Source organism: Neofelis nebulosa, chromosome 4 (assembly GCF_028018385.1).
Source record: "Neofelis nebulosa isolate mNeoNeb1 chromosome 4, mNeoNeb1.pri, whole genome shotgun sequence".
Classification (NCBI taxonomy): Eukaryota; Metazoa; Chordata; class Mammalia; order Carnivora; family Felidae; genus Neofelis; species Neofelis nebulosa.
The window spans coordinates 162,499,514-162,514,983 of NC_080785.1; the positions used below are offsets into that span (position 1 = coordinate 162,499,514).

General features: G+C 59.3%; 2 protein-coding genes and 2 non-coding genes across 8 annotated transcripts; 1 reads left to right on the forward strand and 3 right to left on the reverse strand.

Annotated features, from left to right (window-relative positions):
- The first annotated feature begins 3,216 nt into the window (after positions 1-3,216).
- On the forward strand, positions 3,217-7,382 carry EIF3G (eukaryotic translation initiation factor 3 subunit G). Its single transcript, XM_058728102.1, has 11 exons — positions 3,217-3,326; positions 3,461-3,507; positions 3,974-4,057; positions 4,163-4,251; positions 4,401-4,460; positions 5,302-5,406; positions 5,501-5,690; positions 6,428-6,535; positions 6,638-6,774; positions 6,874-6,980; positions 7,279-7,382. Exons 1-11 carry the CDS (start codon positions 3,307-3,309, stop codon positions 7,292-7,294), a joined length of 963 nt encoding a protein of 320 aa, XP_058584085.1. The 5' UTR covers positions 3,217-3,306; the 3' UTR covers positions 7,295-7,382.
- LOC131510664 (suppressor of SWI4 1 homolog) lies at positions 7,377-14,424 on the reverse strand. Of its 5 annotated transcripts, none has more exons than XM_058728091.1 (13): positions 14,306-14,424; positions 14,034-14,204; positions 13,430-13,531; positions 13,176-13,226; positions 12,901-13,071; positions 12,167-12,243; positions 11,857-11,964; positions 11,634-11,757; positions 11,444-11,522; positions 11,204-11,333; positions 10,967-11,127; positions 10,798-10,884; positions 7,377-8,718 (listed from the first exon to the last, which is right to left on the reverse strand). In XM_058728091.1, the coding sequence occupies exons 1-13, from the start codon at positions 14,321-14,323 to the stop codon at positions 7,631-7,633; spliced, it is 2,367 nt and encodes a 788-aa protein (XP_058584074.1). In that variant the 5' UTR covers positions 14,324-14,424; the 3' UTR covers positions 7,377-7,630. The 5 variants fall into 5 exon arrangements, with proteins under 5 accessions (XP_058584074.1, XP_058584073.1, XP_058584072.1 ...); XM_058728092.1 differs by having other exon boundaries at positions 8,497-8,718; positions 10,748-10,884; XM_058728090.1 differs by lacking the exons at positions 10,798-10,884; positions 10,967-11,127; positions 11,204-11,333; ... (7 more) ...; positions 14,034-14,204; positions 14,306-14,424 and adding an exon at positions 10,519-10,793.
- Positions 12,039-12,118, reverse strand: LOC131511257 (small nucleolar RNA U105B). The gene has a single exon (XR_009261450.1). It is a non-coding gene; the product is annotated as a small nucleolar RNA U105B (small nucleolar RNA).
- On the reverse strand, positions 13,296-13,382 carry LOC131511249 (small nucleolar RNA SNORD105). The gene has a single exon (XR_009261444.1). It is a non-coding gene; the product is annotated as a small nucleolar RNA SNORD105 (small nucleolar RNA).
- Positions 14,425-15,470: the final 1,046 nt, after the last annotated feature.

A 15,470-nucleotide genomic window follows, 5' to 3' on the forward strand; every position in this document is an offset into this window, starting at 1 on the left:
CCTTTGTGTCTCTGATGCGGATTCACGTCACCGTGGGTGTCAGTTTGCTCCTTTATGGCTACATTGTGCCCGCTGTAGAGAAGCACGCGGTTGCCTCTGGCTGCCCGTTCATCTGCCGATGGACTTTTGACTTGTATTATGGGCTCCATCGTGTGCCCCCAAAACTCGTGTTTCAGAGCCCTGACTCCTAGGACCTCAGAATGTGAGTGTCTTTGGAGATGAGGCCTTTACAGAAATAATGGAGTTAAGATGAGGTCATTAAGGTGGATCCTACTCCAATATAAGGACCATGTGATGACACAGGGAGAAGATGGCCGTCCCCAAGCCAAGGAGAGAGGCTTCGGGAGGAACCGGCCTGCCCGACGCCTTGACCTTGGACTTCCAGCCTGCAGGAATGTCCTTGACCCCCAGCCTGTGGTGCTTTTGTGGCGGTAGCCCTAGCCCATGAAGCCAAGCGGTGCCTGGCTTTTAGCCATGGTGAATAAAGTGGCTACGGACGTTCGTGTGCACATTCTAACACGCGGGTCCTTGTGGACGTGCGTTTGTTTCGTATGGAAAATACCAAGAAGTGGAATTCGGTCTACATGGGGAGATCTAGCGAATCGTCCCGAAGCTGCCGCGGAATCCCCGGAGCGTGCATTCCGTGTGTGCGTGTCCTCACCCCCCCTCCTCGTGCGCTTCGCACAGCTGGTTTGCTGCTGTCCTGTGGGGATTCTGGGCGTGGGAAGCATGTCGGTGCTACAAGGGAGAGCTGGAGGAGAGGGACTCGGGCGCTTTTTTTGTTATCCATCCACCGTCGGACTCCAGCTTCTCCCTACGTCCCTGTGCTCCCTCGGGGCCTCTTATTTTTCCTTGGGAGATACCTGACTTTTTGTAAAAGTGATGCATGATGTTTGAGAAAAAGCATTTCGCTTATTTAAAAAAATATATTTTTTCGGTGTTTATTTTTGAGAGAGAGACAGAGTGAGTGGGGGAGGGACAGAGAGAGAGGGAACCACAGAATCCGAAGCAGGCTCCGGGCTCTGAGCTGTCAGCACAGAGCCTGATGTGGGGCTTAACTCGTGGACCGTGAGATCATGACCTGAGCCGAAGTCGGACGCTTAACCGACTGAGCCACCCAGGCGCCCCAAGAACTATTCCGGGGCGCCTGTGTGGCTCAGTCGATTAAGTGTCCGACTCTTTTTTTTTTTTTTTTTTTTATTTATTTTTGGGACAGAGAGAGACAGAGCATGAACGGGAGAGGGGCAGAGAGAGAGGGAGACACAGAATCGGAAACAGGCTCCAGGCTCCGAGCCATCAGCCCAGAGCCTGACGCGGGGCTCGAACTCACGGACCGCGAGATCGTGACCTGGCTGAAGTCGGACGCTTAACCGACTGCGCCACCCAGGCGCCCCAAGTGTCCGACTCTTGATTTCAGCTCAGGTCATGCTCTCATAGTCGCGGGATTGAGTCCCATGTCTGGCTCTGTGCTGGGCATAGAGCCTTCCTAAATTTCTCTTTCCCTCTCCCTCTGTCCCTCCCGTGCTCATGCTGTCTCTCAAAAACAAAACAAAACAAAACAAAAAAGCATAAAGTGCATAATTTTATGTGTATACCTTTATTTAAACCAAAATAACGTATACACATGGTAAAAAGTGTTAACTATAGGAGAAAAGTCCAAACAAAAACAAGCTTTCCTCCCCTGATGCCTTCCTCTTGAAGCATCCCTCAGACACAGTTTGATATTCCTTTTCGGAAAATAGTTCGCGTGTGTCTACCTATATGTGCTACTAAACATTTACACGAATGGGTCCCTATATCATCTGCCATTTTACATCTTGCTCCCTCCTCGTGTCTTGGAGATTTTTTTTTTTTTTAAGCCACAAATCGGGAGTGCCTGGCTGCCTCGGTCAGTAGAGCATGCGGCTCTTGGTCTCGGGGTCATGAGTTCGAGCCCCATGTTGGGGGCAGAGATTACTTGGATAAACTTTAAACATAACCACAAATGGATCCGGTTCTTTGAAGACTGCAGAGCATTACACAGATTGTGGCATAATATACTGTAATCTATTTAACCTATGAGCAGACAGATAGCATTTCCAGTTTTTTCTATCACGAACGAGACTGCACATGTATCTAATTTTTACATCTCCACATGCATTTACAAGTTTTCTCACAGGTTGAATGACTTGCTTGCTCTAAAGAAACACATATGGGTGAGATGGGTGAAGGTGATTGAGAGGTAGAAAGTTCCAGTTTTAAAGTAACCAAGTCGTGGTGGTGAACACATAAGGAAGGCAGTCAATAATATTGGAATAACGTGGTATGATGACAGATGGTGACTGCACTTCTTGTGAATGCTGCATGATTTGTGCAATTGTCAAATCGCTATCATGCACACCTAAAACTGATAGAATATTGTAGCTCTATGCCACCATAAAACAAAATACACATATGTTCATTTCAAGTTTTAGTGGATGTTGTCTGTCGAATTTCCACCCAGAAAGTTTGCATTGGGGCGCCTGGGTGGCTCAGTTGGTTGAGCATCTGATTCTTGATTCCGGCCCGGGTCATGGTCCCAGAGTCGTAGGATAGAGCCCCGAGTTGGGCTATGGGCTGACATCATGGAGCCTGCTTGGGATTCTCTCTCTCCTCTCTCTCTCTCTCTGCCCCTCCCCTGCTCACTCTTGCTCTCTCTCTCTCTCTCTCTCTCTCTCACAATAAATAAATAAACTTAAAAAAAAAATAAAGACCTTGTCTAGAAGAGTTGGTTTTGGAGGGCCACAAGCCATTGTAATACCTAAGGCCAAGAATTATTGTTGGCCCCCTTGGGAGCCATGTGGCTCCCACTGAGAATAATACTCTAAAGGGAGAGTTGGGCAATAAACAAATAAGTGGAAAAGGTCACATCGGAGAGCCAAGAATGTTAGGAGGGAGAATGCAATGGAAAAGGAGGGAGAGAACATCTTGATCATTGGGATCAGGAAAACTCTTCCCAGACTTAGGAAGACCAGCCTTGATTTCTTCAGCGGCAAAACGAAAATGATAATTTCCTCCTCACGGTGCCTGGCCTACAGTAAGCTCTCAGTAAGTGAGCTTTATAGTTATTACGTTTTTTAAAAACTTTTCTCAAAGGTAAATGGATCGCTCCTCCGCTCAGACTGGGGGCCCGCGCCCAGCGGCTCACCCAGCCGGCATCTCCACCTCCGTCCGCAGAGGGCGCTGTGGGCGCTGCGGCCGGGCCGCTCTAGGCGGCACGGGAAGTCTCGTGCTCCCTTCACTTCCGGTCTCTGGCCCGGGATTGGGCTGCGTGGAGAGGCTCGTGAAATGCCGACTGGAGACTTTGAGTGAGTCGGGGGTCCCGGAGCGAACCCTGGGAGGGGGGTTGGGGGCCTAGGGAGCACCATGGGGCCTGGGCACGTCGAGGCGGCGTGGGCCTGGCCTCGCTGACCCAGCCCTCCCCTCCGCAAACTTCTTGCAGTTCGAAGCCCAGCTGGGCCGACCAGGTGGAGGAGGAGGGCGAGGACGGTGAGTATGCCCGGTCGTCCCCGGTCACCTCAGCCAGCCCCCGGGCCGGTCGCTGCCGCCTGCTCCGACCCTGCCACCGCGGTCTGATCCCGTAGGCCCCATCGCGGCGGCCTCCGTCCCGCGCCGTCCTCCGGGCCAGCCTATCGCCAGTTCCCGATGATCGCTGGCCCGGCCCTCCTCCCGTGCCACCGCCCAGCCCTCGTAGCTGCTCCGGGGAGGAAGTTGTAGCAGCCCGCCTCCTGGCTTTATGGGCTGCCCCCGCTTCCATCCTTGCCGTTGCTCGAGGTTACTCCAGCCAGCCCCACGTCCGGGCACGGCTGTCCCGGGGCAGTTCTTCGCCAGCGCCCAGCCCTTGTCCCGCCTTCCCGGGCTCCTGGTGTGGGCCTCCACCCAAAGGGCCCTTCATTTTGTCTCGGGCGCCCCCGCTCCTCCAGCTCACCCTTCCTTCCCACACTGCCTTTTGTAGACAAATGTGTCACCAGCGAGCTCCTCAAGGGCATCCCTCTGGCCACTGGCGACACCAGCCCGGAACCCGAGTTAGTGCCCGGAGGTGAGTGGCGACCTCTGCTCCATTCGGGGCTGCCTCTCCCCAGCGGCATTCCCTCCTGGTCCCCATTCCCCGGGGCGCAGCTCCCTCACCTCTCCTCTCTCCCAGCTCCGCTGCCGCCTCCCAAGGAGGTCATCAATGGAAACATCAAGACGGTGACGGAGTACAAGATAGATGAGGACGGCAAGAAGTTCAAGGTGAGGCTGGAGAAGGAGGTGGGTGCCCTTGCTCTTGGGGGCACTTGCGCCGGGAGGGGACGGCGTGTGTGTGTTGGGTGGGTTGGGCTGGCTGGCTCCAGGTGCCTCAGAGACACGGGAAGTCCGAGCCTCTCCCCTCCCGTCCACAGATCGTTCGTACCTTCAGAATTGAGACTCGGAAGGCCTCAAAGGCTGTTGCGAGGAGGAAGGTGAGACCCTGCTCCTGTCTCGGGGGCTCGCCCAGGGCTGGCTCAGAGGAATTAGGAACCCCTTTTTTCTGGTGCCTTTAGTTTTAGGCACCTATTGTGTTGGAACACGGCTGAGGTCCGGGGTGTGTGTTCTGCTGGGGCACTGAAAAGTCAGTGGGGTTAGATTCTCAGTCCTCTCAGCTTGTCCACCAGGAGGAACGGAGCCAAGCCCTCCCCTGAGGTGGTCACAGCAGTTCCTGATTGACTGGGCTGCACGCTTGGGGAAGAAGTAACGATAAATACGTTTGGCACAACTTTCTATGCCCTTTCTCTGTGCCAGACCCCGTGCCAAGTGCTCTGCGGGAAGTGTTCTCTCATCGGATCCCCCTAGCAACCCTGGGAGGCGGGGAGCATTTGTGGTCCCCGTCTTCTAGGGGAGGAGGCCGAGGCCTAGCTTGTTTAACTAGCTCAAGTCCCCTCATGGTCTGGGTGACCCCTGCACACCCCTGAGCATATGCGCTTCCTGTGGGAGCTGGCCCACCTACTGTCACGGGTCCCCGGGAATGGTTGGCTGTGTGGCTGCTTCCTGCCGGGCCTTGGCTCTCTCATCTGGAACTTGGGGCTGAGAGCTGTCCCTACCTGCCTCCTGGAGCCGGAATGAGGTTGAGGCCCGGCACATGCCAGGAGTGGTAGACACTAGGAAACAGGAACTGTCATTGTCACCGCTCGGGGGGGAGGGGGGGGGACTTTGGGGGAGGGCGAAGAATGTGGTTCAGGCCCCGACAGGCTACTGTGGTCTGGGATGTCAGCGAAGGGGGTCCCACGTGGCCTTAACCTGTTCCTCATCCCGCCCCGAGCCCAGAACTGGAAGAAGTTTGGGAACTCAGAGTTTGACCCACCGGGGCCCAACGTGGCCACCACCACAGTCAGTGACGATGTGTCCATGACGTTCATCACTAGCAAAGAGGTGAGTGGGGCAACAGGGCAGGGCCAGTGGCCGTGATGGTGGTGGCTGGGGTGTTGGCAGTCCCGCTCTGAGCGTCCCCTGACTGCCCGCCTAGGATCTGAACTGCCAGGAAGAGGAGGACCCAATGAACAAGCTCAAGGGCCAGAAGATTGTGTCCTGCCGCATCTGCAAGGGTGACCACTGGACTACCCGCTGTCCCTACAAGGACACTCTGGGGCCTATGCAGAAGGAGTTGGCGGAGCAGCTGGGCCTGTCCACCGGCGAGAAGGAGAAGCTGCCTGGAGGTGCCCGGGCCTGGGGATGCGGCTTGGCGGTCCGTGGGGCGGGGGTGGGGAGGACCGCGTGCACCTCCGGGAGGGTCCTTGGTCTTCACCTGCCGTCTGGGGACGGGGCCACCCCCCTCGCCAGTTGTCCTCTCACGTCAGCACCGCGAGGCTGGCTGCGGTCTGGGTGTGCGTGAGAGAGCGTGGCTGGGTTGGTGACTGCTGGTGATGTCGTGCATCCTTTCTCGTTGGGGCTGGCAGACCGTTGCTTTCCATGGCTGTGTCTACACCGCACATGCTTGAGACTTGCCAGCTGTGGTTCTGTTGTGGACTTGAGTGTGCCGTGTCTGCCACAGACACGACCACGGCTCTGCGTGCGTGCGTGCGTGTGTGTGTGTGTGTGTGTGTGTGTCTGGACAGTTGTACACCTGTGACTTGATATGCAGCATACGTGGCACTTGCCTGAGTGTGTGGGACCTGGGGACTGTCCCTGCGTGTTCCTGTGTGTTGTGAAGCTGAGCGGTCCTCTGGCCCTCAGCTAAGATTGCCTTGGGTTGCATCAGCGTCTGTGGCTTCTTCGGACTTCCTGGATGTGACCTTTATGTCCATGTGGCCACGGGGCCTGAGAACCGGCCAGATGCACGCAGTTTGATAGACGGTGCCCGGCCCGGCTTGGGGCCAGAGCTGCCAGCATCCTGGGGTGGGCCTGTCCCTCATCTGCGCCGGGTGGAGCCTGACCCAACTGCTTTGGCCTCCAGAGCTGGAACCGGTGCAGGCTGCCCAGAACAAGACCGGGAAGTACGTGCCCCCGAGCCTGCGGGACGGGGCCAGCCGCCGCGGGGAGTCTATGCAGCCCAACCGCAGAGGTGAGCCGGCGGGAGGGCGCCTCCCGTTCCCCCGTGACGATCCTTCGTCCGGGGCCTGGTGAGGGCTGTTCTCTTACCAGCTGCCTCTCCTCGCCTGTCCAGCTGACGACAACGCCACCATCCGTGTCACCAACCTGTCCGAGGACACTCGCGAGACTGACCTGCAGGAACTCTTCAGGCCCTTTGGCTCCATATCTCGCATCTACTTGGCGAAGGACAAGACCACTGGCCAGTCCAAGGTGGGCTGGTGGCTGTGGGGGTTGGGGAAGGGGTCGCCTGGCCTGGTCGTGCCCCTGACTCTGCCCCCCCCTCCCCCCTCCCCCCCTCCCCCCCGCCAGGGCTTTGCCTTCATCAGCTTCCACCGCCGTGAGGATGCCGCACGCGCCATCGCCGGGGTGTCTGGCTTTGGATACGACCACCTCATCCTCAATGTCGAGTGGGCCAAGTAAGACCACTGCTGCACCCCTGCCTCCCGCCCCCTTGTCACAGGCAACACTCAGGCAGACCGTAGGCCCTGCGCCAGTTTAATGGCCACCAAGCTTGTTCCGAGGGACGGGTCACTTACTGTCCTTTTGTTAAGGAGGCCCCACTGCTCCTTGCACCTTGTGCACCCTGCCCCCCCCCCCCCCCCCCATTGCCACAGAGGCCCCAGTTAGTTGTATGTAGCAAGGAGTCTTGGAATTCCCTTTGGGATCTGAACTCCTCCCCTACAGGCTGTTCTCACCACCCGTTTCTCTCTACAGGCCGTCAACCAACTAAGCCAGCAGCCACCCGGCCCCCAGGGCCCCCACGGAAGGCAGCTCCTCCGAGCGCGGGGCTCCCGGCAATAAAGAGGTTGCGGTTGTCACGTGCTGTCTTGTTTATTCACCTTGTCTAGTCACCTGCTCTATGGCTAGTGGGGGCCAGCCCTCTCGGGGATCAGGGCTTCAGGCAGAAGTTCCTGCCCTCCCTGGCCTGGGCACCCACAGTCCCCCATCAGGTCTTTCTGTAGACCACGGAGGAAGTAGTGGTTTGGGGCCTGCCGTGCTCTCGGATGGATTCCAGGGCAGGCGGCAGCGGCTCAAAATAGGCCAGGTCGTCGGCTCAGCTCGGGGGCTAGGACCCTGAGGTTTTGGGAGTGGCTGTGACATTGAGGGGCAGGACTTGGCCAGAGCTCCTGGCGTCCTCGGGGGGTTGGCTCTCCCCGCAGCCGAGGCAGCTTCCTGGACCGGGGCGGCAGCCGAGGCTGGGTGCCACAGCCATGTAAAGCAGAGGGTGGATGCAGATGGCCACGGGCATGAGGCCCCGCGTCACCTGGTGGCTCACGTAGGTCCTCCAATCCAGCGCCGCCTCGGCCTCAGCCGAGTTAGCGAAGCCCGGGCAGCGGGCTCTCCAGTGCTGCCGGGCGGACACGTTGAGCACCAGCGTCACGTAGTAGGGCACGTAGGAGCCGGCGTAGAGGGCCATGCCGCTGGCCACCAGCACGGCCACACGCAGCTTCTCCGCTGCCGTCGTGCCGTGGCTGCGCAGCACCGCCCACCCGAGGGCGCCGTAGGCCGTCAGGGTGAGCAACAGCGGCAGGCCGCAGCCCGCCGTGGCCAGCGCCAGGCTGTAGGCTCCGTAGGCCTCGAGGCGCTGGTCCGCCGTCCCCAGGCACTTGGTGCAGGCCCCCGGCCTGGCCACAGAGCAGTCCCCTTCCTGCTGTGGCCGCTTCAGGTGGGAGAAGTCGAGCGTGGGCGCGGCCAGCACGGCTGCCAGCACCCAGCCGGCAGCGCTGACGGCCCAGGCGTGCTTGGCGCGCAGGCTGCTGCGGGTGAAGAAGGGGTGGACGATGCCCAGGTAGCGGTTTAGGCTGATGCAGGTGATGAAGAGGACGCTGCCCAGCAGGTTGCAGGTGAAGAGGAAGCGCTCCAGGCGGCACGCCAGCTCCCCGTACTGCCAGTTTTTGGGGGGGTAGAGGTAGGCGGCCAGCGGGAGCAGCGTCAGGGCGTAGAGCAGGTCGCTGACGGCCAGCTGTGCCGAGAAGACCACAGCCGGGTGCCACGGGCGCCGCTCCCGCGTGCCGAAGCGGTATAAGGCGAAGCCGTTGCTGGCCGCGGCCACCAGGAACTCCACCACCAGCACGGGCCACAGAAAGTCTTCCTGGAAACGACTGAGGACGCGATCGGCAGCGGCCGAGAAGTTGGTCGGGCAGGGTATGGCACCTGTGGGCAGATGGTGTCACCAAGTGAGCGCCGTCCCTCCTCGCGTGGCTTTTGAGGCCTTCAGAGCCCAGTCCTTCAGGTTACGTACCACGTGGCAGGCTGCACCAGCCCTTTGGGGACACACTTTCTCGGAGTCCTTCCCATGCCCAGGAGGGGACACCAGCCACAGCAACTTCTTACGGAGGAAATCGGGCCCAGAAACATCAGAAGCCCGAGTCCCTTCAGGTGATATCTACTAGGCTAGCTCTGGGTCCTGAATTCCAGAACTAGGTAGTCATTGCCTTCACGTGACAGCCAAAAGCCAGCAATGACAATCCACAACCACCAGGCCTGCGTGGAGGACGGGGAGTCCGGGGGAGTCCCCAACCCCATCGTAGCCCTCCCAAATCCATCAAGCCTTGCTGCCTCCACCTTCAGAGTTGGTCACTTTCTCAGTGCCAGAGGCACTGGCCTCCCAGCTCCCAACGACCTCCCTACGTGTTCCCCCCACGGCCTCCAGAGGGCACCCAGACACCCGAATCAGGCGGCTTTCACCTTTGAGGCTCCCTCCTCACTGGGAGGAAAAGGCAGTGCTCACCTCTGCCACAGAGGGGCCCCAGGAGCAAACCTCCGTCCAGCTGCTCCCTCTCATCTCCCTGTGACTCATTCCCTATGTCTTTCCCACACTAGCTTTGTTTTTTTCTTCCCACACTGGCTTTCTGACTATTCCTTAAGGCACATTCCACCTCAGGGCCTTTGCACTGATTCTCTCTTCCTGAGCCACCAGTGCCCCCACTCACCTCCTGGTCTTTAGCCCTGAGAGAATTTTTTTTGAGAGGCATATTCTGACCCTCTAATATCACAACTGCACCCTGTCCCCCTCATTTCTGCAAATCCTGTGCTTCCATCTGACCACTGTTGGGAGGGGAAAAAAAAAAAACAAAAAACCAAACCCAACCCAGAAGACCTCTCCTGAGGGCAGGGAGTGCCCCACAACTGGCTTCCCAGAGCCGAGAACAAGGCCTGGGACACAGCAGCGTGGACCAGAACAGAGATCTGGAATGTACCCAACTTAGCCTCAGCTTTGGGTGCACAGCCTGCTCCCAGTCTGTCCAGCAGGCTGGCCACGAGCTCCGTGCAAGGTGCCAGCGGCCCTCCCTCCCCCACGCGACTGCTTCCCCAACCACGCTTCTGCCTCCTCGTCCCATCTCTGCCCTGGGAGGAAGTCCCTGTCCAGACGTGATTAAGTCCCTCCCGTCTGCCTCCCAGGAGCTGGCCACCCCCAGCCTCGGTCCTGGGCAGCGCCACAGGGGCCAGGACCCTCACCTGATGTGGCGGCAGCCATTGCCCACGTGCCCTCCCTCCGGGTCCAGCGCCGAAGCCGCGCCACCAGGAGCACTGGTGCCGAGCCGAGCCGGTGCCGAGCGAACCAGTGGCGTGCCGGGCCCCTTCCTTCCCAGCAGCTCCACCCTCTTTCTCTCAGCGCTGGCAGATCAGCTCCGCCCACTGCCAACACCAGCCAGCTTCGCTTCCACCCCCGGCTTCCTTCCTGCTCACACTTTGCCCTCCAGAGCAGCCCAGTCACTGCCTTGCAGGTAACGGGGGCCTGGGGGGCTAGGCTGGGGACAGGCCCAGGACTCCCCGAGGCACCAGACTGAATCTGCCCATTGCCCTCACCTGCAAAACAGTTCCTGCGTGTCCACTGCTCAGGATGTGGGCGCGAACCTAGCCCGGTTCCCAGAAGCTCCTGGCCCCGAGCGTCTGGGCTTTCTACCACGGGACTCCAGCTCTCCCCATTCCCAATGCAGACGCAAGACTCACGGGAAATCAAGCATTCACCAGCGTGGGAGGTTGGAGAAAACCGCTCCTTTATGAAAGGAAACCGAGGGCTGCCCCTGGAGGCCCAGGTGGAAGCCCAGGGCAAAGGCTCTTGGGCCCCAATTTGGGGCATTCCATCCACTGCACCAGCCTGGCCTCAGACTGCTTTCTTTGGTGGCCGTGCTCGGTCCCGCTTGTGTTCCCAGGCAGCTCCTCTGCGTTCCAGCTTGGCCTGGGCCCGCTGGGGCCTGCCCTTGGCCTTTGGAGGCCTCCGGTCAGCGCCTCGATCTGGCCTCTGCCCCCTTCCTCGCTGCTTCTTGCCCGGGGGCCCGGCAGGCCGTCTTCGTTTGGCTGCCTTCGGAAACATGTCTGTGGGGAGAGACCACGTCAAGGCCACCAGGCCACAGGGACAGGCTCAAGGTGCCCAGCTGCACCAACCCCTGCCACATACCCTCATCAGGCTCCTCTCCCACTGCCTGGCGGAAATACTCGGCTTCATCCTCCTCTTCCTCTCGCTGGCCGGTCCCCTCTGGGGGGGCGCCGGGGTCCTCGGCATCGCTATCCCCACTGGCCTCTGCCCGCGCCCGCTTCATGCCTGCCAGGCTCTTCTTCCTGGAGGGAGAGATCATTTAGGGTGGCGGCCTGCACCTGAGACCCTGCCTCACCTGCATGGCCCACGGCCACACACCTGTGTGCCTCCCGCTGCTCCCGCTTGCGCAGGACATTCTGGGCCTGCTGGTCCTGCCTCTGGGCCTTGAGCCGTAGCTTCTCCTCCTTGGCCGCCAGGATGGCCTGAAGCTCCTCTTCAGTCTTGTGCACTGAGCGGGAAGAGATGGGTCACAGAGACCCAGATGTGTCAGTGCACCTCGCGACCCACCCGTGAGGGCCTTGGGCTCCCAGCCCCTTGCTTCCCCAGCCCCGTTCTCACCGAAACTGTGGAACAGCACGTTCCCCTCCCCAACACCCTCCTGGATTTTGATGAGCTGCAGTGTCATCCGGGGCCCAATCTGGAGGGACATGGGGGACGAGTCAGTCCTTCTTCAGGGCCGGGGGAAGTGGGGGGGTACTGCCAGAAGAAGTCACTTCTGACCCTGGGCCTGCCCTGGGCTGGGCCTCACCTCAGTGAGCCGCACGGCGCTCTGCTGGGCCCGCATGTTGCCGCGTCCCGCGACGGCTTGGGGCAGCTCCGTGATGTTGTGCTCCCCATCGGGCTCTGCCTCACTCTCGGACAGCCCCGCGCCCCTGTGCAGAGGACACACTGGTCAGTAGGGGATCCCAGGCCTGGAACAGCTCCGGGGTCTCTGGCGCGGTAGTGATCTCCCCACCCGGTGCCCTCCTCACGTGGCCAATAGCTCGCTGATGTCCTGTAGACGGCTCATGTTGGGGAACTTCTCCTGTAGAAGCTTCTTCATCCCACGACTTGCGCCCACAGGAACGACTTTGATGCTACTGCAAGACCCAGGGTGTGACGAGGGGGGTTAGGGATCCTGAGACTGGAGGTCAGCTCTGCCCCCCTCCCCTTTCCACAGTGCGTCAGGGCGTTTACTTTGAAACTGAGCAATCACAGAGCCTCAGCAGGAGCGTTGTCATCAGCCACACGTGGAAGCCCTGCCTCCTCCCCTCCCCCCCGCCCCTCAACAAGAGCACTCACTAATGACGGAAATCTAGCTCCTGGGAGTCAGGATTGTAGTTGATGAGAAGGCAGCGCTTGATGGTGTTTAGGTTCACCTGGAAGGGAGAGGCGAGGGCACAGCAATATGTCAACTGCCCACGGGCTTCCCTGTGTGCTGGAGCCACAGCAGGCCCTGGCCCTGTTCCAGAAATCTCTCAGCAGGGAGATGTGGCACTGGGGGGACTAATGGACTGGCAGGCGCACTGGCTAGAGTTCTTGGTTCTGAGACCCACCGAAGCCGTCCACACCGTGGGTGGACTGCTCCCTGATGATCAGCATCTAACAGGCCTAACCTGAGACCAGCTGGTGCCAGGCATTAGGAACTAGGGCTCTGGAGCCAGACAGCTTAAAAAACCCAGTCCTGCCCTCTGCGTCTAACCTCTGACTAATGACTTCCCCTCTGTCAGTCTGTCTCCCCATCCGTCAACTGGTGTCCCAAGTACCTGGCACGCTGCTCAGGCTAATACTCAATCCCCACTCAAGAAATAAAGGACAATCAGGATCATTCTCCACCTTTCAGAGAGGAAGGAAGCTCACGAGGGAGTCTCTTACCCCAGGGTCTTGAACACATGAGGGAGATGTGACCTCAGGAGCCGGAGCGCTCTGCCTCCGCGCTGGGAGGCAAGGACTGAGCAAACAAGCCAAGGGCCTGCATGTGGTACCTACTGTCCGCCCTTCCACCCTCACCTGCCACCACCCCAGGCCCAGCCCACCTTGTGCACATTGATGGAGGGGAACAGGTTCTGGAACATGGTGGCCATGAGCTTCACATGCATGCCATGGGGGCCGAAGCTGTTGAGCACCAGGAGGGGCGGATGGGCAAACTGCTGCTCGTGCATGCGGTGTCGGCGCAAGGAGGAGACCACGTCGCGCATTAGTGTGTACTGCAGGACGGGGGGAGGAGTGAGGCCCGACAGCCACACATGGCTGGCGCCCTCCCTGAATTCATCCTCTACCCAACATGGCCCTCATTACCTCTGACCCTTACCTTATTGATCCGGAAGGTCAAGGTGGGGCCTCCTGGGAGGCGCATCAGCTTCTACGGGAAAAACAAAACAAAAGGACTGGTCAGAGTCAAGGTGTCCAGCTAGGCAGCAGGGAGTGGGAACCTCCGCCCCATCTCTTCAGAGCGTTTACTTTGAAGCCAGAATCATGGCAACTCAGAGGCATATGGGTTCATCGTGAGAGTTGGGGGAGGAGGAGGGCAGGGGGAAGAAGAGGGGTGTGGATGTGTTAACTCACAAAGTAGATGTTTGTCTCCGTTTTACTCAAGATCAGAAAGTGTGTGACCCCAAGGGGCCCCGCCACTGCCACACAATCCTTCAGAGTGTTTTTCTTTCGTATCTGAGAATTACAAACACAAAATGGAAAGATCGTTAAGTATCCTCTCCCCGAGCAAGGGCTATAAGCTGAAGCTCTTATGCCCTTTCTTGCGTTTAACCTGTCGCAGAAAGAAAGGAGTGGAATGTTCTTGACCTCTGAACCTAACCCGACTTAAATTTGCTCGTTTACTGTGCCTGGCCCATTTTGCAGATGAGCCACCTGGGCCCTGCGACGTTAATTAACTTTCTCCAGGCCTTTGAGAGAACCCAAGTTTCCACTCTAGCTTTGCTAACTCTAGTCCCTTCTTAACCACCAGTCTTAGACATCCAGCCAAAGCGGGTTCATCTGTGCCCCCTCGCAGCTGCCCCACAAAATCCGAAGAGGCAGGGACGATGGTCCCCATAAAGGTCCCCTTCTCCTGCCAGGAAGACTGAAGGCTCGCGCGGTTTTGCGGTTTGGAGCCACCTCCGTAGCGGCGAAGACGGGGCCAAAAGCTGATGGAGGCGCGGTGGGAGGTGCAGACCTGCAGGCGGGTGGCGGTGAGGGGCTCCATGACCCGACGAAGGTCCAGGCTGAGCTGCCGGACGCCGCGACCCGCGCGACCCCGCGCGAACACGAACGAGTGCGGCTGCGCGGCGTAGGCCTCGAGGTTGCGGAGCTGCGCCTGGGCGCGAGCACGCTTCTGGTGACGGGACTGCAGGGGCGAAAGGCGAGCGGTCAGCGCCACGGCCCCCGCAGGGACCCCCACCCGCCCCCCACCGGCCCTGCCCGCACCCCCAGGCCGCCGCGCCTCACCCGCCCCGACTGCCCCATGCCGCCAACTCCTCCGCTGGGACGCTTCTGCCGGGTGCTTCCGGCGCCGCGCCGCTCACTTCCGGCGCCGACGTGAGGCGGAACTGCGCGGTGACGTCACCAGGCGAGCAGAAAGCCACAGAGGGGTTGCTACGGAGACACCTGGTGCTTGTTTCTATGGAAACCGGGCGGGGCCAGTGTCTCAGCGAAGCGGCGGCGGCTTCGGAGAAAAAAGTTGTGGGTTCGAATCCTACTTCGGCTCATTTATACCAGCTGGGCGATTTTGACAGCCATTTTATCCACTCCGAGGCTCCTACAAGTATTCTAAAGAGAGGATGGTCCTCATTTCTCCTCTGATCCACTTACTAAGAAAGATGATGCACAATGCTTGGCACAAAGGCACCAGGCACTTGGGGAACAACCAGAGAAATGGGTAGAGCATAGCAATTACGTATATAGGCCCCCAGCTCCTGAGGGCCAGCGGTCTTCCCCGGGGGCCCTGTCTGCGGCGGAGAGATGGAAACTCCACATCACCTTCTGGAAACTTAGGGCAAGGCGGGCGCTTTGTGAATAACTCACCCCCTCCCGGTTTCCGCTCAAAGCCCCAGTCTTGGCCTCAGGCCTCTGGCTTCTTCCCCAGAACCTTGGGGTGGGGAAAAGGGACGCCCCCAACGCCTCTTTCCCTGTCCCATAGGTTTCCTTCCACCATCTGCTTCCCCTCCCCCATTTGCTTCCTCTCTCCTGTCTCTCCTTCCCAATTCTTTCTCCTCTTCCCCTCCTCCGTCTCCCCTTCCCCATCCTTGTCTTCTTCCTATCTCTGTCTCCCTCTGCCCCACTTTGTCTCTGCCGTCAATTGTCTCTTTCATTGCCTTCAAGTTTCCATCTCTCTTATGTCTCTATCCCCATCTCTCTCTTCTCATCCCTCTTCCTGACTCTCCCCGCCCCCCCGTCTCTGTCCATCTCCTCCCATGTCTCTCCCCTTCTCTGTCTCTTGTACTCTCTCTCTCTCATCTGTCAGTCCCTCTCTGTGACTTATGAGGTTTCTTCTCTGCTGCCAATGGAGGAAGCTGGAGGGGGCTGCGGGTGGGGGGCCGGGGGGCCCAGTGTGGGGGGGCCCCAGCCCAGGCCTGGAGCCCAGCCTGGCAGCCTCTCTCAGATCTGGGACGAC

Bases quoted from the DNA above. Each gene is read 5' to 3' on its own strand.
- EIF3G (XM_058728102.1), top strand. From the start codon at position 3,307: ATGCCGACTGGAGACTTTGA. The intron at 5,407-5,500 runs GTGAGTGGGGCA...CTGCCCGCCTAG, and splicing joins CGTTCATCACTAGCAAAGAG to GATCTGAACTGCCAGGAAGA. The intron at 6,536-6,637 runs GTGAGCCGGCGG...TCGCCTGTCCAG, and splicing joins TATGCAGCCCAACCGCAGAG to CTGACGACAACGCCACCATC.
- LOC131510664 (XM_058728091.1), bottom strand. The intron at 13,227-13,429 runs GTGAGTTAACAC...TTTTTCCCGTAG, and splicing joins CGGAGACAAACATCTACTTT to AAGCTGATGCGCCTCCCAGG. The intron at 11,128-11,203 runs GTGTGTGGCCGT...CTCTCCCTCCAG, and splicing joins GAGCAGCGGGAGGCACACAG to GAAGAAGAGCCTGGCAGGCA.